Raw genomic sequence first — 25,017 nt, 5'->3', positions numbered from 1 at the left:
TAATGCCACCATGATTTTTTTCTTGCTGCGAGTCACAGAACAATGTCATATATAATTTATATTTCTTATTGAATACAAATATTTCCAAAACAATTTCAATAACAGTCAACATTTACAAGCAATAAGGGCAACTTTCCTGTGACGTTATGATGTGGATGGCATTTATGGCAAAGCCTTTTCCACTGAGGGAGGCTAAAATCTATGGCTCAGACTGCATCGTAACTTCAAAAACATGGAATCCAACGCTTGTTTATTTCAGGTGTTAAGTTTGCTCAAGGCCTTGGCACCTTTACCGGCCCACTCTGCTGAAAACCGTTCGCCTTACCGCCTCAGATCTGGTGGGGCTTTAACACGAGATATAAAACTATCCCTTGACTTGGTCACATACCAACAATCTGGTGGGGAGACTATCCCTTGACTTGGTCACATACCAACAATCTGGTGGGGCTTTAACACGAGGTATAAGACTATCCCTTGACTTGGTCACATACCAACAATCTGGTGGGGCTTTAACACGAGATATAAGACTATCCCTTGACTTGGTCACATACCAACAATCTGGTGGGGCTTTAACACGAGATATCAGACTATCCCTTGACTTGGTCACATATACCAACAATCTGGTGGGGCTTTAACACGAGATATCAGACTATCCCTTGACTTGGTCACATACCAACAATCTGGTGGGGCTTTAACACGAGATATCAGACTATCCCTTGACTTGGTTACATACCAACAATCTGGTGGGGCTTTAACACAAAGATATCAGACTATCCCTTGACTTGGTCACATACCAACAATCTGGTGGGGCTTTAACACGAGATATAAGACTATCCCTTGACTTGGTCACATACCAACAATCTGGTGGGGAGACTATCCCTTGACTTGGTCACATACCAACAATCTGGTGGGGAGACTATCCCTTGACTTGGTCACATACCAACAATCTGGTGGGGAGACTATCCCTTGACTTGGTCACATACCAACAGTCTGGTGGGGAGAATATCCCTTGACTTGGTCACATACCAACAATCTGGTGGGGAGACTATCCCTTGACTTGGTCACATACCAACAATCTGGTGGGGAGACTATCCCTTGACTTGGTCACATACCAACAATCTGGTGGGGAGACTATCCCTTGACTTGGTCACATACCAACAATCTGGTGGGGAGACTATCCCTTGACTCGGTCACACACCAACAGTCTGGTGGGGAGACTATCCCGTGACTTGGTCACATACCAACAGTCTGGTGGGGAGACTATCCCTTGACTTGGTCACACACCAACAATCTGGTGGGGAGACTATCCCTTGACTCGGTCACATACCAACAATCTGGTGGGGAGACTATCCCTTGACTTGGTCACATACCAACAATCTGGTGGGGAGACTATCCCTTGACTTGGTCACATACCAACAGTCTGGTGGGGAGACTATCCCTTGACTTGGTCACATACCAACAATCTGGTGGGGAGACTATCCCTTGACTCGGTCACACACCAACAGTCTGGTGGGGAGACTATCCCTTGACTTGGTCACACACCAACAGTCTGGTGGGGAGACTATCCCTTGACTTGGTCACATACCAACAGTCTGGTGGGGAGACTATCCCTTGACTTGCTCACCTGTGACAATGCTCGAAATGTTGACGTAATTCCAATGCCCATATCCTTCTCTTGTTACCTCATCTAGCCAAAACCATTGAAGATAGAAAGACATTTATTGAACAAACTAGATGCACAACACCAGTCTTAACACGTTTTGTTCTTACATGTATATGAAAATATTGATGGCCATGGAATGGTTTGAAAACAAAGACGGTTTTTTCCTTCAAAACCATCTAGGTCTGCCGGAAGTCGTATTTGTTCAAACCATTCATTTGAGGATCAATATTTTGATATACATACAAGAACAAAACTTGTTAAGGATGATGTGTTGCATATGTTTTGTTCAATAAATGTCTTTCTATCTTCAACGGTTTTGGCTATATGAGCTATATGCATGCATAGGATGACCGTATTGCTTTTTTTTGCGTTTTCAGGGTATGCCGCTTTGCGCCTGGTTTTTAGATATAAATAAGGACCAGGACTATAAAAAAAATTACTGTTTTTAGTTGTAACAAACTCACTTTGTTGGAAAAACATGTCCTTTGAATTGTGTGCCAACATTTATTTTGTAGAATTTGAGTGTGTAAATAGTAAATTGCTGAACACAATACTGTGAAACCTGCCACTAGTGCCGTGCACACAATTAATTCTCTTCAAAAATACCACCTTGCAAAGACAGCACCCAGACTTTTCATGTTTGGTATGTGACCAAGTGGAGGGATGGTATGTGACCAAGTGGAAGCATGACCAGCTGAGACGGTCAACTGTTTTCAGGAGGCAGAAACAACAGCCTTCACACACAAGAATTCAACGCAGGCCTTTCCTCATTCCCTGCTGCATGGTATACACGAGACAACAGTAAACCAGCAGAATTTGAGGGCAATTCTTCAAACTTCTATCCAATTAGACGGAACCTGCAAAACAATATTCTTTAAAGAACCACACTTTCTATAGAGGAGGGTCTCACTATAACAACAACAAGAGAGTAAAACCTACACACAACACGCCTCAATCATAATGGTAGAGTGGAACCGCTACACTTACCAGACTGTGTGTTAGAGAAGTCAGTGGGGAGCAAAGCATAACGTGCTTTCACCACGGCCTGGCAGTTGCTCACACTCTACTTTCTAGCAAAATAAGCCTACACTGTTACACACATTCTGACATGGCCTTATAATAATAATAATAATACGAGAATTTATAACACGCACATATATCTCACAAGGCGACACAAAGCGTATCCTTGCAAGCTGTATCATCTCTCTCAGCGTCCTGGATTACACGATTCTTCTTCTTACTCGTTCGCTGGATTTGCCTCTTTGAATGTATGACACATGGCATGTTGGTTGTAACAAACTGCTTGCCTCTTTAAATGTATGACACGTGGCATGTTGGTTGTAACAAACTGCTTGCCTCTTTAAATGTATGACACGTGGCATGTTGGTTGTAACAAACTGCTTGCCTCTTTAAATGTATGACACGTGGCATGTTGGTTGTAACAAACTGCTTGCCTCTTTAAATGTATGACACGTGGCATGTTGGTTGTAACAAACTGCTTGCCTCTTTAAATGTATGACACGTGGCATGTTGGTTGTAACAAACTGCTTGCCTCTTTAAATGTATGACACATGGCATGTTGGTTGTAACAAACTGCTTGCCTCTTTAAATGTATGACACGTGGCATGTTGGTTGTAACAAACTGCTTGCCTCTTTAAATGTATGACACATGGCATGTTGGTTGTAACAAACTGCTTGCCTCTTTAAATGTATGACACGTGGCATGTTGGTTGTAACAAACTGCTTGCCTCTTTAAATGTATGACACATGGCATGTTGGTTGTAACAAACTGCTTGCCTCTTTAAATGTATGACACATGGCATGTTGGTTGTAACAAACTGCTTGCCTCTTTAAATGTATGACACATGGCATGTTGGTTGTAACAAACTGCTTGCCTCTTTAAATGTATGACACATGGCATGTTGGTTGTAACAAACTGCTTGCCTCTTTAAATGTATGACACATGGCATGTTGGTTGTAACAAACTGCTTGCCTCTTTAAATGTATGACACATGGCATGTTGGTTGTAACAAACTGCTTGCCTCTTTAAATGTATGACACATGGCATGTTGGTTGTAACAAACTGCTTGCCTCTTTGAATGTATGACACATGGCATGTTGGTTGTAACAAACTGCTTGATAGCGAAGTAGCTTTTCAGTCAGCCCATCCCTCCCCCCATTCGTTGCAAAGTGAACCAGCACCTCTCAGAAACGTTGGATCAACGTACGACAAAAGAGAAAGAAAAGATGTCAACAATGGGAGCACACCTTCATTTGATTCAGCTGCCGAACATGCGATGCAGCACGACTGAAGGGCCAGTGTATAGACCGGAATAAAACCTGTGTATCTGCATGATTCCACTAGGCCTTCACTACTTCCCTCGTTATCAGTCCTGCTCATTATAACTTCATTAACCTACTTTTCACCGATTGTTGTTCGACAGACGGCCCCTCAAGACAGGTATGTTTGAAGATGAAAGAGAACACAATTAATATCATTTGATAATCCATATGGACAGACAAAAACACAACAAACATTCCAGACAAATAAAAAGAATGATCTTTCCCACTCTCTACCATGGAAATATGTAATGCATATTCCCCAAAATTGACTGCAATGTGCTCAAAACATGGTTGTTTCAGTGAAACCAAACAATGCAAAGCTTAATCAACTCAAATTTAATTTGGAAAATAAAAATCAAGTGGCTGGTATATAAAGCCAATTAACTAAAGCTTCTTTACACTTTGTAGTACAGCAGAGGGTGAGAATATAAGAAGAGGTAGGAGTAAGAGAGATCTTTAAAGAAAAGGGGAGAAAAGAATGGAGCTGCAGAGGGGAGAGGAGGAATGGAGCTGCAGAGGGGAGAGGAGGAATGGAGGGGAGAGGAAGAATGGAGCTGCAGAGGGGAGGAGGAATGGAAGAAAAGACAGCTGCCAGCTCCAGACTGAGAAACCCTACAAGGGCATTGAAGCATTCATGCGAGGGTGGTGGCTACTGGGGGAGTTGGGGGGCGTGCTCGCACTCAACATTTTGATGAAAGCAAAATGGAGCAGTCTGGTGCATCCTCAGCTAACTATTAACACCACAAAAGTAAAGTAACCATTCATAGAGTTACATGTGAACAAGGAATCTATTGAGTCAACCCTTGGGTCAAGTGGTGCTGAAAAAACATGCTACTTAGACAATTATGGCTTTATGCTACTACTTACAAAAATCAGGAATTCACTGCAATAATCAGGAAAATAAGGACTGGAAGTGAATCAGAAAAATGATGGATTAAATGTTGAGATTTGGTAGATATGAGTGAATTAGGGACTTAGCCAAGCACAGAGAAGGATGGAGAGACGTTAACTCGTATGAACATGTTGAAAAGGAAGGAAACCGGTGAGGACTGTAGACTTTTGCCCTAGGTGCTGAACGTAAGCTGCTCATGTCAACTGGCATTTCAACCCCACATGTCTCACCCTAACAACATGAAGTATCACCCTAACAACATAAAGTATCACCCTAACAACATAAAGTATCACCCTAACAACATAAAGTATCACCCTAACAACATGAAGTATCACCCTAACAACATAAAGTAATATCACCCTAACAACATAAGTATCACCCTAACAACATAAAGTATCCCCTAAACAACATAAAGTATCACCCTAACAACATAAAGTATCACCCTAACAACATAAAGTATCCCCTAAACAACATAAAGTATCACCCTAACAACATAAAGTATCACCCTAACAACATGTCACAACAATAGCAACTATGAACAGGTATAAAAACTACAAAACAACAAAAAAAAGGTTTCGCTCATGATTGCGACTAGCATCAATTTCACAGGATTACGTAATACATAACCAAAATTACAAACTTCCCACAAGACAATCATCAATGTACCCCCACCCCCAAAAAAATGCGAACTCAATCCTGACAAGACTGAGACAATCACTGTACGTGCTAGACTACTGCTGCCTGGGTGAAAGTGAATTTAGTTGCGGTTTACCTGCAACGCTGACGGCGCCAGGTGAAAGTGAAATCAGTTGCGGTTTACCTGTAGCATTGACGGCACCAGGTGAAAGTGAAATTAGTTGCGGTTTACCTGTAGCATTGACGGCGCCAGGTGAAAGTAAAATTAGTTGCGGTTTACCTGTAGCACTGACGGCGCCAGGTGAAAGTGAATTTAGTTGCGGTTTACCTGTAGCACTGACGGCGCCAGGTGAAAGTGAAATCAGTTGCGGTTTACCTGTAGCATTGACGGCACCAGGTGAAAGTGAAATTAGTTGCGGTTTACCTGTAGCATTGACGGCGCCAGGTGAAAGTGAAATCAGTTGCGGTTTACCTGTAGCATTGACGGCGCCAGGTGAAAGTGAAATTAGTTGCGGTTTACCTGTAGCATTGACGGCACCAGGTGAAAGTGAAATCAGTTGCGGTTTACCTGTAGCATTGACGGCACCAGGTGAAAGTGAAATTAGTTGCGGTTTACCTGTAGCATTGACGGCACCAGGTGAAAGTGAAATCAGTTGCGGTTTACCTGTAGCAATGACGGCGCCAGGTGAAAGTGAAATTAGTTGCGGTTTACCTGTAGCAATGACGGCGCCAGGTGAAAGTGAAATCAGTTGCGGTTTACCTGTAGCATTGACGGCACCAGGTGAAAGTGAAATTAGTTGCGGTTTACCTGTAGCATTGACGGCGCCAGGTGAAAGTGAAATTAGTTGCGGTTTACCTGTAGCATTGACGGCACCAGGTGAAAGTGAAATTAGTTGCGGTTTACCTGTAGCATTGACGGCACCAGGTGAAAGTGAAATCAGTTGCGGTTTACCTGTAGCATTGACGGCGCCAGGTGAAAGTGAAATCAGTTGCGGTTTACCTGTAGCATTGACGGCACCAGGTGAAAGTGAAATTAGTTGCGGTTTACCTGTAGCATTGACGGCACCAGGTGAAAGTGAAATCAGTTGCGGTTTACCTGTAGCATTGACGGCACCAGGTGAAAGTGAAATTAGTTGCGGTTTACCTGTAGCACTGACGGCGCCAGGTGAAAGTGAAATCAGTTGCGGTTTACCTGTAGCATTGACGGCACCAGGTGAAAGTGAAATTAGTCGCGGTTTACCTGTAGCACTGACGGCGCCAGGTGAAAGTGAAATCAGTTGCGGTTTACCTGTAGCAATGACGGCACCAGGTGAAAGTGAAATTAGTTGCGGTTTACCTGTAGCATTGACGGCACCAGGTGAAAGTGAAATCAGTTGCGGTTTACCTGTAGCATTGACGGCGCCAGGTGAAAGTGAAATCAGTTGCGGTTTACCTGTAGCAATGACGGCGCCAGGTGAAAGTGAAATCAGTTGCGGTTTACCTGTAGCAATGACGGTGCCAGGTGAAAGTGAAATCAGTTGCGGTTTACCTGTAGCAATGACGGCACCAGGTGAAAGTGAAATCAGTTGCGGTTTACCTGTAGCAATGACGGTGCCAGGTGAAAGTGAAATCAGTTGCGGTTTACCTGTAGCAATGACGGCACCAGGTGAAAGTGAAATCAGTTGCGGTTTACCTGTAACAATGACGGCACCAGGTGAAAGTGAAATCAGTTGCGGTTTACCTGTAGCAATGACGGCGCCAGGTGAAAGTGAAATCAGTTGCGGTTTACCTGTAGCATTGACGGCACCAGGTGAAAGTGAAATCAGTTGCGGTTTACCTGTAGCATTGACGGCGCCAGGTGAAAGTGAAATCAGTTGCGGTTTACCTGTAGCATTGACGGCGCCAGGTGAAAGTGAAATCAGTTGCGGTTTACCTGTAGCATTGACGGCACCAGGTGAAAGTGAAATCAGTTGCGGTTTACCTGTAGCATTGACGGCACCAGGTGAAAGTGAAATTAGTTGCGGTTTATCTGTAGCATTGACGGCACCAGGTGAAAGTGAAATTAGTTGCGGTTTACCTGTAGCATTGACGGCACCAGGTGAAAGTGAAATTAGTTGCGGTTTACCTGTAGCATTGACGGCACCAGGTGAAAGTGAAATTAGTTGCGGTTTACCTGTAGCATTGACGGCACCAGGTGAAAGTGAAATTAGTTGCGGTTTACCTGTAGCATTGACGGCACCAGGTGAAAGTGAAATTAGTTGCGGTTTACCTGTAGCATTGACGGCGCCAGGTGAAAGTGAAATTAGTTGCGGTTTACCTGTAGCACTGACGGCGCCACGTGTTTGTAAAGCGGTATGAACAACAAGACCAGAGAAATACATGGAACAAATGCCTGGAGTCACTTCCACACGGCAACCAGTCATGTTAAGTTCCATGACAAAACAATCGTGAACTTCATTTCATTTACACAAAACTACACACACACAAAACCCAACTCAAATGCAATCAAAACATGTAGGGTTGACCCATTGCTGATTTTCCCTGATATTTGTAAATAAAAACTGTCAAAATACCTTTCGTTTTACGTCATTTGTATTTTTGACCAAAATATGACATTTGACATGGATCTAGGCAGTCCTCATTCTCCATGACAGGGTTAGAGGTCAGGGTGAACAATGACTGTCAAGATCTGTGTCACATTTTGGTCAAAAATACAAATAACATTTATTTATCAAACTATTTCAGTTAGAATTCCTTTCATTTTATACAATAACGCACGCAAACATGCACTCTTTTGTAGTCTTGGTCAGCTGCCCAATATGACTTTTAGTCGGCCTCTGACATCACATGGCTCAACAAAGGGAAATCCAGAGTAGAATGGATATGTTGATTCTGTTCACTGCTCACTGTAACTCTGTGATGAAGATCAACAAGTGTTGCTTTCACTCAAAAAATCAGGATGAGGAAATCACCCACTACTACTCGTACTACTAGCTTTATATTGACAGGGCCACAAGATTGCAACAAACAAATGCCATCTCTTGACAAGCTGTGTTTCACAGGTGGTTTTTTTTCTGAAGTAAATCCCTGAACAGCTCTCAGTATTACAAAGACACTGTCCTTTGTAAAAAAAAAAAACGGATGCGACAAGTTGACAACTTCCTCCTCTTTAAAAAGTTAGGCCAGCATAAACAGGATAAAACTAGCATTAAAAAAAGAAAACCTAACTTCCCCCCCCCCCCCTCCCTCCATCCATCAAAAAAAAACACAAGAAAGAAAAAGAAAAAGTCCCCCCCCTAAAGGCTCCCTGTCAGGCCAACACACACACGGGTGGACATGTAACAGGACAGAAACATGGCGACAAAGTACATGGACCGTCATAGTGTCTGCAGCTTCATGGCTTTGTGGTAAAAGAAGAAATACTTGATGAACCTGTGGCCCTGTTTGTCTTCACTGCATAACCCCCCCTCACCCCCACCCCCTCCCTCCTTCCCCTAGCCGCATGTGCACAGGTTAGTGACGAACCAGCACGCAGCAGGAAGGGCATCACGAAGACTGTGCACAGGTTAGTGACGAACCAGCACGCAGCAGGAAGGGCATCACGAAGACTGTGCACAGGTTAGTGACGAACCAGCACACAGCAGGAAGGGCATCACGAAGACTGTGCACAGGTTAGTGACGAACCAAAACGCAGCAGGAAGGGCATCACGAAGACTGTTGACGGGTTGTCTGAGAGTGTGTGCACAGTATCTAGCGGTGCGGGCACAAGGCCACAGGCTGATTGACGTCCCCCTCCATCACTGTCCTTTCTCTCTCCCAGCCACGTCTGTCCTCTGGGCTCGGCAATACTGTCAGTCGTACGTTTGAAAGTGGGCCTGAAAGAGAAGAGGATTGAGAATGTTAGAGCGTCGGTCAATCATCGATTGTAATTAGTATGACTAGACGAGTAGGAATACATGACAGGCCACTACGCCTCAGATCTGTTCAGGCTTTTACATGGGATAAGACCATCCCTCCACTTGGTCACATACCAGGGCTCCCCACGGACGTGCCTCCTAGAGGGTCCCGGGACCCCCACTTTCAATTTTTAGAGGGTCCATGGACCCCTAGTGCAGAATTTAAGAGAGTCCAAAAGCCGCAGGGACACGCACTTTGGGGAGCCCTGCCTACAACAACAATACAGAGCCTAGTGCTCTCTGTGGACAGTGGTTGTGTTAAAGGTCATTTCAGTACAGTGGTTGTGTTAAAGGTCATTTCAGTACAGTGGTTGTGTTAAAGGTCATTTCAGTACAGTGGTTGTGTTAAAGGTCATTGCAGTACAGTGGTTGTTAAAGTCACTGAAGACAGAAGGTCGTTACGGAAATCTAAATAATCAAAAACAAAACAAAACCACACAAAAAACTTGTCTGGGATAGTTAAAGGTGGTGGTTATTGAGGTGGCTGCCAAGACAGGTATGACTGTACGTTGGTGTGAATGTTACTGAATAGATCTGCTCAGTAAATGTAACACACACAAACACTTCCAATCAAACTGTGGGTAAAAGAACGTGACCAAGCAGCAGGTGACAGCCGCAAACAGACAAAGGTGTGTGTTCCAAAATCTTGGTGGCATTCTGCAATTCATGTTCGTTGAATGTTGAAGAACGAAATCTATCTTTGAGTCAACCCAAAGCTTTGCAATGTACAAAAGTCAGCTACAGACAGTCCTTGTAAATAACATTTCCCTTGCCCAGCTCAGCACCGCCGTTTGTCTTTACATACAAATCTTTGTGGTCCTGATGCGTTACAGTTTCAATAAAAAGCTACTGCCAAATAAGAATGCACCTAATACAATGAATGCATCCCTCAAAACATGTGAAGAAATCCGGTCTTGAAAGGGAGTGAGTCTTAAGATGGAGCGGGGATGTAGCTCAGTCGGTAGCGCGCTGAATTTGTATCCAGTTGGCCGCTGTCAGCGTGAGTTCGTCCCCACGTTCGGCGAGAGATTTATTTCTCAGAGTCAACTTTGTGTGCAGACTCTCCTCGGTGTCCGAACACCCCCGTGTGTACACGCAAGCACAAGACCATGACTCTCCTCGGTGTCCGAACACCCCCGTGTGTACACGCAAGCACAAGACCATGCAAGTGCGCACGAAAAAGATCCTGTAATCCATGTCAGAGTTCGGTGGGTTATAGAAACACGAAAATACCCAGCATGCTTCCTCCGAAAGCGGCGTATGGCTGCCTAAATGGCGGGGTAAAAACGGTCATACACGTAAAAGCCGTGGGAGTTTCAGCCCATGAACGAACAAACAAACAAACAAGATGGAGGTAAATTTACAGAGGCTTTTAACAGCACGTCTGAGAAAGGAGGGTCTTAAGAAGGAGGAAGTCTTAAATTGGGGGTCTTAAAATGGGGGTTGTACTAGTACTATATACTATACTATTAACATGGTAAAATAAAATATGCTCAATATCTACAGGTTTGTGGGATTTTGTAATCATGCTCATGTACACGCCAGCTGGAAGAAAAGGGATTGTCCAAAACAAACAAAAACATGTGGGGAACAAAGATGGTCAGTCTAAACTTGTCATCAGCTCACAATGCAGCTGTCAACATTTCATGACAATCAAATGGAGAGAGAGAGAGAGAGAGAGAGAGAGAGAGAGAGAGAGAGAGAGAGAGAGAGAGAGAGAGAGAGAGAGAGACAGACAGACAGACAGACAGACAGACAGACAGACAGACAGACAGACAAGAGACCGAGGGAGAGAATAGAATATAAGAAAAAAACAAACAGTTATAATTATTTAATTCTAGTGCTATCATATTCTTGTCTCAACACAGACTTTAATTCCGTTTTCTGTACAAACAAACTTTTAAACTTGATTTTGAGCAAATTAAAAAAAATGTAAAAAAATTTTTTTTTAATCTCCAACCAATCCCAGACTGTAAACATGTTTTAGAACCCTTTCGGTTTTCACACACACTGAGAAGTAAACAGACACATGTTCTCAAATTTGCATGCATGGAAGATGCAACGACCATCTTGGCTGCTGTACAGGGCAGGTAACTCCCAGTAACACTCACCTTGCCGTGTCATAAACGATGCTTCACTTCCTCCTTACTCATCTGCTACAATAAGACATTAACCACTCACTACAAAGTTCACTAACTCAACTAACTTATCATAAACGTTATTTTACTTCCTCTTTACTCATCTGCTACAATAAGACATTAACCACTCACTGCAAAGCTCACTTAAACTAACTACCCCAACGGGAACGCAGAAGAAGTAGAAACTAACTACCCAAGTATCACTTAAAATAAACCATGAACTGACCTTGACCACGTGGAGAATGAAAATAAAATTAAACATACACATGTCAATAATGCTCAAACTTGGACAACTTAATTGGATTCAAAATCAGTTCAAGATTTTGTTTGCAAAGTAAAATGAATTGTCTACTATCTGCTCACCTAAGCACGCACACACGCACACACAAACCTCTTGTTGCACCAACTTATTCTTCAAAAGAGAAGAGAAGAGAAGAGAAGAGAGGAGAGGAGAGGAGAGGAGAGGAGAGGAGAGGAGAGGAGAGGAGAGGAGAGGAGAGGAGAGGAGAGGAGAGAGGAGAGGAGAGGAGAAGAGAAAGGAAGGGAGGGGAGGGTCAGAGAAAACAAACAAACTGAACCAATGAAATAAAGCCGATACATCCCCCAATATACCAAAGTGCAAAGATGAGATAAGAGAGAGAGAGAGTCAATTTCAGACTTGACAATTCACAAACCATTCATAAAGAAGGCACAACACAAACCAAAAAAAGAGTGAGAAAGAAAGAAACAAAGAGAGAGAGACTGAGAGGGAGAGAGAAGAGAGAGAGACTGAGAGGGAGAGAGAAGAGAGAGAGACTGAGAGGGAGAGAGAAGAGAGAGAGAGACTGAGAGGGAGAGAGAAGAGAGAGAGACTGAGAGGGAGAGAGAAGAGAGAGAGACTGAGAGGGAGAGAGAAGAGAGAGAGACTGAGAGGGAGAGAGAAGAGAGAGAGACTGAGAGGGAGAGAGAAGAGAGAGAGACTGAGAGGGAGAGAGAAGAGAGAGAGACTGAGAGGGAGAGAGAAGAGAGAGAGACTGAGAGGGATAGAGAAGAGAGATATGTAGAGAGAGGGTGTGTGTACGTCATGCATGTCAGTGAGTGTGTTTCACTTCTATTTTTCAAACTTTTGACTTCGCACTCTGTAATCACTCTACTACTGCAGTACCAGTAAAAGGAGCAAGACAAGGACTGAGTGTTGTAGCTGTGGTCAACTCACATCATCAAAGTTGACGAGGTCGTTGTTAGCCTCAGCATTCTTGGCCCCCTCGCCCCTGTCGTCGTCATCATCAGAGGAGTCTTCGCCCGACGAGTCTTCCCCTCCCGTTGCTATCACAGAGTCTGCTCAAAAACAAAAAACAAAAATAATAAAAAACAAGAAGGGTTACATTTTTGGAACGATTAATTCGGAACATGACAAAACAATCAGATTTCTGCTAAACTCATCCAAAACACTCCTCGGCAAGGCCTCACAGCCACCTATATCACCTTTCTTTTTCAACAGTAACTTCCTTTCCAATGTATATTTTATATTAATTTCTTAGGTGCAAACAACAGGTGTTCGCTGAATTTCTGGTGGTTACCTGGTGACCCAGTAGTGCATGAGGCTTGATAGAGGGAAGGGTTTGCTATCAAGTTAAGTAGTCTTTATGAAGACCTGATTAACATACCTTTGTGTAGACAGGACTTGATTTAAAAAAGGGTAATGATCCGCTTTGTAAAATGCGATTTATGGAAAAATACAAGCCTGTGAAGAGAAGTGTTGGAAACCAGATATGAGAAACCAAGAACAAAGGTGCCTAAAATGATCTGTACTTTGTACTTTTTTAGCCAGACATGATGCACATTCCTCTGCATGAGTTTGACATTCTGCCTTTCCACACGTGTGGTTTCACCCACTAACACTAATGCCCCAATTCACACTCACACGTGTGATTTCACCCACTAACACCAATACCCAGACACTCACAGGTGGTGGTGGGGCGGCCGCCCTGGCTGCCTTTGCTGGAGGACAGCTTGTGGTAACAAGTCAGACACACGCGCAGCGGTCGTGACGACTGTTGGGGCATCAGCCAGCGCTTGGAGGTACACGCGTTGCACGCCACGATGCCACAGTGTCGACAGTGATGCTGAAACGACATGAAGACACGATAAATGTCATGACTGATCTACACGCCACATTGCCGACAGTGATGCTGGAATGACACAAAGAAACGATGAATGTCATGACAGATCTACATGCCACAATGAAACAATGCTGACAGTGATGCTGAAATGACATGAAGACACGTTAAATGTCACGAATGATATGAAGAATTAGTCTTCAGCCAAATAAGTGGGTGAACAGTTAAATTAATTGGACTTAAAGCTGGAGGGGCTATTTTTAGCACATGTGAGATCTGAGACTTACCCGCCTGTTGATGAGGGAGAACTCGGATCTCTTGCAGTGCATGCACGTCTTGGTGTCCGAGTCAGGGACCCACACAGGTGAATCTTCCAGGTTATGTTGAGAGATGCCGCCTGAAACACCACATGACAACCACAGATAAACAGTCAATCAATAACTTCTAATAAAGCAGCAAACCCTATCAGCGTGTGAAATTTGGAGGCTCTAGCTGCAGAAACATCTGAGAAAACCTCAACTTTTACTTTTTGTTGTCTTCTGCCACCTGGCCAAATGGCCTAACATTGCTACTTAGACTTAGACTCTCCTAATTACTCACGTAATCCAAAAGGAGGGGGGGGGGGGGGTAAATCTACAGAGGTTGTGAGCAGACAGTCCAAGAAAGTAGGGTGTGAAAAGGGGAAAGTGTTAAGCTGAGGGGTTGAGACAGGGGGACAGGGGGTTGTGCTGTCTTTCTACTCAAGACAGTCTGTGTGTGGGTGAAGAGAAGCAGGGAGAGACAGGGTGACAGGGGGTTGTGCTGTCTTTCTACTCAAGACAGTCTGTGTGTGGGTGAAGAGAAGCAGGGAGAGACAGGGGGACAGGGGGTTGTGCTGTCTTTCTACTCAAGACAGTCTGTGTGTGGGTGAAGAGAAGCAGGGAGAGACAGGGGGTTGTGCCGTCTTTCTACCCAAGACAGTCTGTGTGTGGGTGAAGAGAAGCAGGGAGAGACAGGGGGTTGTGCCGTCTTTCTACCCAAGACAGTCTGTGTGTGGGTGAAGAGAAGCAGGGAGAGACAGGGGGTTGTGCTGTCTTTCTACTCAAGACAGTCTGTGTGTGGGTGAAGAGAAGCAGGGAGAGACAGGGGGTTGTGATGTCTTTCTACTCAAGACAGTCTGTGTGTGGGTGAAGAGAAGCAGGGAGAGACAGGGGGACAGGGGGTTGTGATGTCTTTCTACTCAAGACAGTCTGTGTGTGGGTGAAGAGAAGCAGGGAGAGACAGGGGGACAGGGGGTTGTGATGTCTTTCTACTCAAGACAGTCTCTGTGTGGGTGAAGAGAAGCAGGGAGAGACAGACGCACGTTTAGCAAGCAGATCGTTGACGCAGGTCCTGATGTGAGCCATCCATTCCTTCTTCTCTGTTGCCGTGGCCGCGTACACCACAAAGGACTTGCTAGGGTTGATAATCTTCCAGCCGTTCCGTAAATCTGCAAGAGGAAAGAACAAATACATAAACTTACAAGTTACAACAGAAAGTTGGAGTAACACCAGCTTCCAGTTTCACAGACACAGTCATCGTTTTTAACGACAGCAAAACATGGGATCAAAATCTGAGAGAGGAGAGCTTCAAGGGAAGCTACTAGGGTTCTCATGGTCTCCTGAAACCACGGTCCTAATGTGCAAAGCAACAGAGATTTAAATGGAGTGCAGAGAGGGGGTGGTAACAGGGTCGGCTTTCCAGCTTGAGCGCTTGTACATGTACTCCACTCCTGACCAAAACTACACCCCTCCTGATGGGTACACGTGCACTCAAGTTGTCAGTGACTGTCATCACGCCTTTGCGGCTGTGACCTTTGTACCAAGAGCCGGACTGCTCTGTTATCGATTTTGTTGTGGTGAAAATTTGACGATGGTCTGTCCGTACATTGCAGGTATGACCTGCTGTTGGGACCGAAAATGAGTGTCCGCGTCCACGTTTTGCAGGTGGCCGTTTAAGGGGGGGCAAATATAAAAAGAAAACACTCCGTGCCGAGCAAATGTGTCCGTACATGTCAGGTGTCCGCTCACGCCGGGGGCCGTACATTGCAGGGACTGCTGTAGTTCGAATCCCTCCCGCTCCTAGTGGGTTCAGTGTGTGGTTTTTATATTTAGTCAAGTTTTGACTAAATATTTTAACATCGAGGGGAATCGAAACGAGGGTCGTGGTGTATGTGCGTGTGTGTGTGTGTCTGTGTCTGTGTGTCTATGTGTGTGTGTGTGTAGAGCGATTCAGACTAAACTACTGGACCGATCTTTATGAAATTTGACATGAGAGTTCCTGGGTATGAAATCCCCATACGTTTTTTTCATTTTTTTGATAAATGTCTTTGATGACGTCATATCCGGCTTTTCGTGAAAGTTGAGGCGGCACTGTCACGCCCTCATTTTTCAACCAAATTGGTTCAAATTTTGGTCAAGTATTCTTCGACGAAGCCCGGACTTAGGTATTGCATTTCAGCTTGGTGGCTTAAAAATTAATTAATGACTTTGGTCATTAAAAATCGGAAAATTGTAAAAAAAAATAAAAATTTATAAAACGATCCAAATTTACGTTTATCTTATTCTCCATCATTTGCTGATTCCAAAAACATATAAATATGTTATATTCGGATTAAAAACAAGCTCTGAAAATTAAATATATAAAAATTATTATCAAAATTAAATGGTCCAAATCAATTTAAAAACACTTTCATCTTATTCCTTGTCGGTTCCTGATTCCAAAAACATATAGATATGATATGTTTGGATTAAAAACACGCTCAGAAAGTTAAAACAAAGAGAGGTACAGAAAAGCGTGCTATCCTTCTTAGCGCAACTACTACCCCGCTCTTCTTGTCAATTTCACTGCCTTTCCCATGAGCGGTGGACTGACGATGCTACGAGTATACGGTCTTGCTGAAAAATGGCAGCTACTTGACTAAATATTGTATTTTCGCCTTACGCGACTTGTTTTTATTAATCTCCGCATTCAAATTATGTGTGGACGTGTTATAGTTCCTTATCCCCCTTTGTGTGTACACACAAGCACAAGACCAAATACATACAACAAAAAATCCAAGATTTACTCAACCCATTTGCACAAATCTAGAGAATGGGTAGTGGGTCTTTCAATTTACAGAAAATGTTAGGTGCTGGTAAATATCACGTCTGATGAATGGTTCAAGTCTCTCTCTGTGTCTCTCGCCCTCTCTCTCTCTCTCTGTCTGTCTGTCTGTCTGTCTGTCTGTCTGTCTGTCTGTCTGTCTGTCTGTCTGTCTGTCTGTCTGTCTGTCTCTCTCACTTACTTCCTTCATCATCCACGTTTTCCAGCTTGATGTTTTCTAGGGGTAGTATGTGCTGTTTGTTGTACTGCAACACAAAGAAAGACATGGTCATGCATACTTTGACCAGTACATGTACATGTATTGCAAAATGTACAACTGCAACATCTGGATACTTCACAGCAATAAATCAAGCTTTCAAAATGATATAGGATACCGACACCTGCACAGCCTGGTGGCGACCTTACCATTAAGTTTCCACTGCTGACATGTTAAAGTCACAGAGACAAACATCGTTCTCCAAATTCTTTGTCACTTCCTGGGAAGACATGCAACAGTTGCTCTTACCTCACGGCAAAGCCTGTACACATCCGCTGTCACATTTCACACTGATTTTTTACATAATCAAGACCATTGGGTCGATATATTCGTGACTGTAACGTAATTTTGTCAATAACAACGTTCCAACAACTTACCTGTCTTGGTTTTTGATTCAGAATGTTGGAACGTTGGCAGTCTTGGTTTTTGATTCAGAATGTTGGAACGTTGGCAGTCTTGGTTTTTGATTCAGAATGTTGGAACGTTTTGGAATGTTGGCAGTCTCTTTGTTTTTGGATTTGCTTGTTTACATGTTTACTTCACTTCAGCTGAAACATTCTCGTTTTTGATTTTACTTTTAAGGGCACAAGAACTCCAAGGGGAAAAAACTCACCTTTTTCTTGTGAATGATGATGTTGCCATAAACGAGGATATCGTTGAACAGGAAAAACTGTCGTGGTTTGGGTTTCTTGCGACAGAGTTTGGTGAGGACCCCTTCTCCAACCAACACTCGTCCTGCTATGGCCAAGGGCTGTTGCAAAGCAAAGAAGAGAAAATCAGACTAGGCTGTGTAACCAACAATGAACACAAACAGTGCGAAACACACACACACGCGCCCACACACAAGCATGCACACACGATCACATACACACATGGACACAGAGAACACAAACACACTCTCAGACAGACAGAGAGAAAAACACACATGTATACACACACACACACAGTCAGAAAATAGCACCATGTGCCAAATCACCAAGTAAATGTGACTCATATACACATAATTTAAAATAAAATAAAAAGCAAAAACCCTGATATATATTACACAGACTACCAGTGTGTGATATATTATATGAAATGTTACACACCTGGCCCGAGGAACCAAAGCACTGCTCCACGCAGTTGATCCGCCGCGCATTGGACTCTGTGTTTACTGCAACACACACAGTGATGATGTCATCAGAACAGTGACAAACACAATGATGATGTCATTAGAACAGTAACACACAGTGATGATGTCATCAGAACAGTAACACAGTGATGATGTCATCAGAACAGTAACACACAGTGATGATGTCATCAGAACAGTAACACAGTGATGATGTCATCAGAACAGTAACACACAGTGATGATGTCATCAGAACAGTAACACACACAGCAGTGTGTTGCCAGGCCTCGGTCTTCGGTCTCTGACGCATTCCTTTCTGATTTGACGCATTGGAATAGCCTTGTCCGGTCGATGGACCGATAGTTTTACGTTTTGGTGGTCAACTGACCCATACATATTCGTACAAGGCGAACAAGGTCTGCAATGAATGGAATGGGAGTTGCAAAGTCGGAAAACAAACCTAGATCGAAATGCTCATGTTCGCTACGAGTGAAAATGCACTCGGTGCCGAGTCCGTGTTTGTCGTCATTGACACTCGAGGCTGCGTTTACAGAAATACCCGATCCAGCCTGTGTACCTATTTACCGAAAACGGCGCAAACAGCGGAAAGTTCATTTAATGTGTACTGCCAAAAATTAGCAAATGAGCGCCATACACTAATTTCTGTGAGAATCAGATAATAAAGTGTTATCATTGTTCAATGGCTTTATTGTCATTTTTGCGTAAAAAGATAGATTTAACTCCGGACTGTAAGTTATTTTGCATTGCATGTGTAGGGAGGTCCAAATGACCTATTGTCTTCTTAGGCTGGCAACAACACTGCACACAGTGATGATGTCATGAGAACAAATACCACAAGAAGTAGATATATGTCAGCAAGTGTATTACGATGGCCGTACATCATGTGGGGTATAAGTGTATTACGATGGCCGTACATCATGTGGGGTATAAAACGGGCCTGAAACATTTTCAAAGCTATGTGTATCACCGGACTATTGTTCCTCTTCCACCGTTCGGTGCTTTGTCTTCTGGCACTTTGCAGATGCCAGGGGATATTGGTTCCGCGTAACTCTCACTTTGCCTCTCTATTGTACATGCTGTATTCCTTTAGAGCATTTACCTCCCTTTGTTTTGATCTCAAAAAAGGGCTTCGCCAGTATATTTGTTCAAGGTGTAAGTGTAAAGGTTTGCCCTGAGCGTACCTTGCAGCCTGGGCCCAAAGAATGGTTATATAGGTGTATAAGTGTAAAGGTTTAGACGGGCGCAGTGGCGTGGTGGTAAGACGTCGGCCTCCTGATCGGGAGGTCGTGAGTTCGAATCCCGGTCGCTGCCGCCTGGTGGGTTAAGGGTGGAGATTTTGTGCAGACCTGCTAGTGACTTAACCCCCTTCGTGTGTACACGCAAGCACAAGACCAAGTGCGCACGGAAAAGATCCTGTAATCTATGTCAGAGTTCGGTGGGTAATAGAAACACGAAAATACCCAGCATACCTCCCCCGAAACCGGCGTATGCTGCCTGAATGGGTGGGGTAAAAACGGTCATACACGTAAAAATCCACTCATGCTACTGAGTGAACGTGGGAGTCTAAGCCCATGAACGAAGAAGAAGAAGTGTAAAGGTTTGCCCTGAGCGTACCTTGCAGCCTGGGCCCAAAGAATGGCACGTCCATGTCCTTGCGAGGACCACCGAACAGCATCATGATCAACACCATTCAGTCACTCAGCTCTTTGCTATCCCCTTCACTTCTTTCACTCTCCCTTTTGCAGTACACCTTATTCCTCTCAGTCTTATTCTCAGACACAGAAAGATGGGTCAGTTTGACCTAGATTCCAAATATATAAATCAGTCAAAATGTCCTGGCCGCAGAAAAAATATTGTGTCAGAAGAAATCCTATGTGTCAAAGCTGTTGGACATTTGACCGACCTGGAGTGAGAATAATGCGTTGGATCAAGAAAGTATGCGTAAAGTACCAAACACCTTGCCCTGGGAAGAACACTGTTCCTCTTGTTATGAGGGTCTTTACTGCTTGTCACCCCTTCAACATTGTCCAACTGATGTCACGTATTTATATTATGACATTCCCTTCATTCATGTCGAAAGAAAGAAATGAAAGTTGAATGAACAAATAAATATTCACAGAACTTTTTCAATTTTGGCTCTGTCATTTCGTTTATTTGTACAAAAGTTTGCTTTTTCTATCTCAGTATTTGTGTCAATGTTGTTGTTGTAAATTTAACACTGAAGTACAGTGTTTGAAATGTCTGTGATGGCAGTTTTTCATTGTCATTTGTTAATGCTGTTGTTTGCATGGAAACAGAGATGTGTAGCAAGTATCTCTGATGGAAACAGAGATCTGTAGCAAGTATCTCTGATGGAAACAGAGATCTGTAGCAAGTATCTCTGATGAAAACAGAGATGTGTAGCAAGTATCTCTGATGAAAACAGAGATCTGTAGCAAGTATCTCTGATGAAAACAGAGATCTGTAGCAAGTATCTCTGATGAAAACAGAGATGTGTAGCAAGTATCTCTGATGAAAACAGAGATCTGTAGCAAGTATCTCTGATGAAAACAGAGATGTGTAGCAAGTATCTCTGATGAAAACAGAGATGTGTAGCAAGTATCTCTGATGAAAAGCAGTGTGTATGTGCCACACAGTCTATAAATAAAACTGAAATCTGAGTTCATTTCATCCCTGACACACTATGCTGAGACTCAATATAATTGCCTGAATAAAGGACTAAACATTGCATCCTTGAGTCTTCCCTACACAACTGTTCAACAACAAGAAACTTTCCTCGTCAGTTTTTGCCTCTCAGTGACTTTATTCCATGACAAGAGTAGAGGAAGGTGAAGAGACTGAGCCCACTGTACAGTGGAACCCCCCTTTTAAGACCTCCAAAAGTCTGAGAAAATCAGGTCTTAACAAGGAGGGAGTCTTTAAATTGGGGGGTCATTAATAGGGGGTTCCACTGTATTCATGTTATCCTATTTCAATGGAAGGAACTGAGCACTTTGCGGTCCCATAATTGGACTTGAAAGGTTGAGGGTTGGACGTAGAGTTAGTTCCCCCAACCTGTAAAACCCCACTGAACTCCAAATAGATGCATATTCGGGGATATCTTCATATCAGCGGACGCCTGGCATATATATATATTCAAATCTCCACCCTATCAAAACGAAACCACTGTAACCTACTTCATCCTAACCAACAAGTAAAATCTTGAGCTTACACTAGTTACATTGTCCAAAGAAAGTAAAACATGTTAACTAGCTTGCCCCTGCTACACAACCCTAACATTTCCCATGACCTCACGTTTAGACCTTTTCAAAACACAAGTCCTGTACAGCACACTATCAGCAACATCAAACTACTTGCTTAACACTTTCTACCCCACCTATGTTGACCAAGGTTTTTTGTAGCCGAGACCAGCAGTGCTGCAGCAGGTCACTCAGAATTGTAGTAACTGTGTAGGAAGTGTGTATCAACACGCTGGAATGCAGGCGTTAGATCGACGTTACAGGAAGCGACTGAAGCTAACAGTCTAAACTGATATATCCGTACCTGGTCAGACAGAGCCATATGTGTGGGTACGGATATATCCGTACCTGGGAGACAATGAGTTAAAACTTAAACATGGCTGCGGATTGCTTTCACAAATCAGATGAGTACCAAACACGACTTGATCAATTTCTGACCACCCCGGTAGCTCACTTAAGTTGATACTGGTTGAGAACAGGATGGATACGAGTAAACTTCATGTGCAGACTCAGAGACGGTATCCATGTCCCACCCCGTGTCACTACAGTGGCAAAAAGACCTTGGTCATTGTGCCATAAGTCCAGGTGGCTGCAGATTACACCTAAACGCGCACACACCTGGGTAGGGCAACATGAGTGTTCCTGCTAGTTTTCTCCTGGGAGAAAGCGATCTGAATTTCTGGGAGCATGTCTATGTTCCCCCAGGTCTATGTTCCTCCAGTCATACCATGTGTCATGTCATGTCATGCCATATGTCATATATATCTGGTCATGTCATGCCATATGTCATTTCACATGTCATGCCACACGTGTCTTGTCACGTGTCATGTTACATATCATGCCATATGTCATGGCATATGCCATGTGACATGTCGCATGTCATGGCCAGCAATATGTCGCATCATATGTCATGCTATATATCCTGCTATAAGTTGTGTCATGTCATGTCATGTCATGTGTCACGTTATATGTCATGTCATGTTTTATGTTCTGTGTCAAGACATGTCATATTATAAATCATGTCATGTTACGTCATATGTCATGTCATGTCCCAAGAGGGAAGGTGTAGAAGGTGGCCATGCCGGGCATGGTGAGTGTGGCGGGTGTTTGTTTACCTCTGATTGTTATCAAAACTGGCCGACGGCAGTTTGGCACCTCGGTTTGTTGGTAGTCATGCAGACTCAGTATCAAGTTTTTCTTTTTGTAATTTCTGCTGAGATTTGGCCATCTGATCTACCCTCTAAGTCTGGGACAAAATTATCTTTGCATATTGTTGCAAGTAAAAGGAGGGAGGAGGAGAGAAAAGAGACAGACACTGACACATAGAAACAGATAACGAGAGAGAGAGAGAGAGAGAGAGAGAGAGAGAGAGAGAGAGAGAGAGAGAGAGAGAGAGAGAGAGAGAGAGAGAGAGAGAGAGAGAGAGGGAGGCTGGATTTGAATACATAAATAGGAGTACATGCAACAGACTTCATGAGAACGCCCAGATCGTAAGTTTAAAACACTCTGTTTACTACAAACTAAAAATATTATACTCAAAGAACACCTTGCATTGCTTGCAAAGGTCACTGAAGAGTATGTTGCACGGAGTATGCTTACGTTCAGCATTAAACTATCTTTTTCTATACATTTGACATAACTTTCTTACTGACAGAAAAAGTTTGTCTATGCATGACACTGAAAAGCTGCATTAAAAAACCTTAGCAAGATAAGATAAAAACTAGCGTGATTTCGAAATAAGGTGCGACGTTCCCCCAGGACAGAAATGTCATTTGCCAATTGTCATATGACATGACATGACATGACATATGACATAACATATTAGACCTGGGGGAACATAGACCTGGGGGAACATCGGGTGCCTCCCGAATTTCCCAGCAATGGGACAATGAAGAAATGAAATGAAACAATGAACCTACCTCCTGCCATTTCGCGTGTAATGTGCACTGTCACTGCTTGTAATATTTGTCCGAAGCTCAAAAATTTGATTAACAGGAAAATGTACTGCATGAATCAAGCTGTGACTAGCCTGGGACAAAAATGAATTACTGTAATCGTGTCTGTAACTGATACTCTGTCATCTGTCAGTTTGTAATTTAGAACTGTATCCTGCACTGATGGATGCGTTTCTTTAGCAGCTAGTCTTTTTAAAGACCTAAGGCAAAAATTGCATCAGCTTAATTTCAACCAGCCTTATTAACATAGGAAAAATCCTCTGTTACCCTTACAAATTGACTTCACACCCAGCGCTAAAGCAATAGCAAGGTCAGTAGGTGTATACCACATGGTGTCTTCAGCAGCTATAGCCTTTTTGAACAGCTGATGTTGTCAATTAAGATCATTCATTCGTTAAACTGCGTCTGCATCCAAAAATAGAAGAAAAAAGTTGGAGAGATGTTTTTCTCCTGTGCCTGTGGGCCTGAACTGGTTTAGGTGATAAGTAAGGAGCAATCATCTGTTATCCTTGACATGTCACTTTTTTCTGTAACTCATGCAAAAACTTTGCTTCCTCAATCGTTATCAAAGAAATCTGACCTGCTCTATCACTTCAATGCATATCAATAAAATTAACATGTCCTGTTTATTGTTGTAAATCATTAGTATTTATATAATCACACATGAATCTAATTTGATTGATGCCCAATTCAGTCAGCAAACACAAGGGTGCTTATCATATTTCGAAGATTTTTTCCCCGAAAATCTGCTGCAAGGAATTGGCCATGTTTTAAATGACATTATAATGATCCTGACAGCTTCAGTAATCAAATCATTTTATATCTGAGCCCTAAAACACGCGACGATTTACCGCAAAATGAAAGCCGCTCTTGACTTAATGTCAGTTTTATGCAACACAGATACGAACTGCACCACTGTGGTTCACGCTGACATTTTGGTTTTCATTTCATACTTTATGGCCCCATTGCTGTGAAAAATGGGCCGCTTCCTTTCAAGGGAAAGCTAGCAGCAACAGAGTGGCACCACCCTGGTGTGCACGTTCTTGGGTGTGATCAGCCACCTGCACTTGGGCCAGAAGGACCGGCCAGTAGCAGGAGCAAACTGAGAGGGAAAAACTTGGCTTTCAGTCTAGAGACATCCTGCTTGATGCCGAGCGAGCTGAGAAAATGTTCCCTTGGAAAAATGTGACTTGGAATAATAGGCCGTGAAAAGTAGGATATGCGCCGAAATGGCTGCGATCTGCTGGCCGATGTGAATGCGTGATGTATTGTGTAAAACAAGAAGAGCAAACGCTCGATCGAGTCACTTTCGCAGTTCTGAATATTATATGAGGCATCAGATGGACAGGAAGAAATTGCTATTCACAACACAATGAGTCACGTTCACATAAAATTTGAGCCCGGTCACTTTTATAGTTTCCGAGAAAAGCCCAACGTTAAGTTGTGTGTTGCCGAACAGAAAAGGCTAGTTATCTCCCTTGTTTTTCTGATAACGTTCGTAAAAGGCTACAGATGTAAATACTTTGATGTAAAGAATAATCCTACAAAGTTTCAATCACATCCGATGAACTTTGTCAAAGATATAAAATGTCTAATTTTTCCTTTGACG

At 43.3% G+C, this 25,017-nt stretch overlaps 1 protein-coding gene across 2 annotated transcripts in view; it reads right to left on the bottom strand.

The window, feature by feature from the left end:
- Nucleotides 1-8,771: 8,771 nt before the first annotated feature.
- Nucleotides 8,772-25,017, bottom strand: part of LOC138971879 (pleckstrin homology domain-containing family F member 2-like) — a 32,708-nt gene continuing 16,462 nt past the window's right edge. Inside the window, exons 1-9 of one of the 2 annotated variants that reach the window (XM_070344715.1) lie at nucleotides 19,829-20,279; nucleotides 18,174-18,238; nucleotides 17,699-17,836; nucleotides 17,011-17,074; nucleotides 15,049-15,174; nucleotides 13,994-14,103; nucleotides 13,553-13,712; nucleotides 12,803-12,924; nucleotides 8,772-9,388 (exon numbers count right to left, since the gene is read on the bottom strand). In XM_070344715.1, coding sequence (XP_070200816.1) covers nucleotides 9,365-9,388; nucleotides 12,803-12,924; nucleotides 13,553-13,712; nucleotides 13,994-14,103; nucleotides 15,049-15,174; nucleotides 17,011-17,074; nucleotides 17,699-17,836; nucleotides 18,174-18,238; nucleotides 19,829-19,904 — 885 coding nt within the window. In that variant the 5' untranslated portion in view covers nucleotides 19,905-20,279 and the 3' untranslated portion in view covers nucleotides 8,772-9,364. Of the gene's footprint in view, nucleotides 9,389-12,802; nucleotides 12,925-13,552; nucleotides 13,713-13,993; nucleotides 14,104-15,048; nucleotides 15,175-17,010; nucleotides 17,075-17,698; nucleotides 17,837-18,173; nucleotides 18,239-19,828; nucleotides 20,280-25,017 lie in introns of those variants that run through there. The other variant, XM_070344716.1, reaches the window with a different exon arrangement.

Source organism: Littorina saxatilis, linkage group LG7, assembly GCF_037325665.1.
Source record: "Littorina saxatilis isolate snail1 linkage group LG7, US_GU_Lsax_2.0, whole genome shotgun sequence".
NCBI lineage: Eukaryota > Metazoa > Mollusca > Gastropoda > Littorinimorpha > Littorinidae > Littorina > Littorina saxatilis.
The sequence above is the reverse complement of the archived record's forward strand: the minus strand, read 5'-3'. Positions and strand labels throughout refer to the sequence as shown.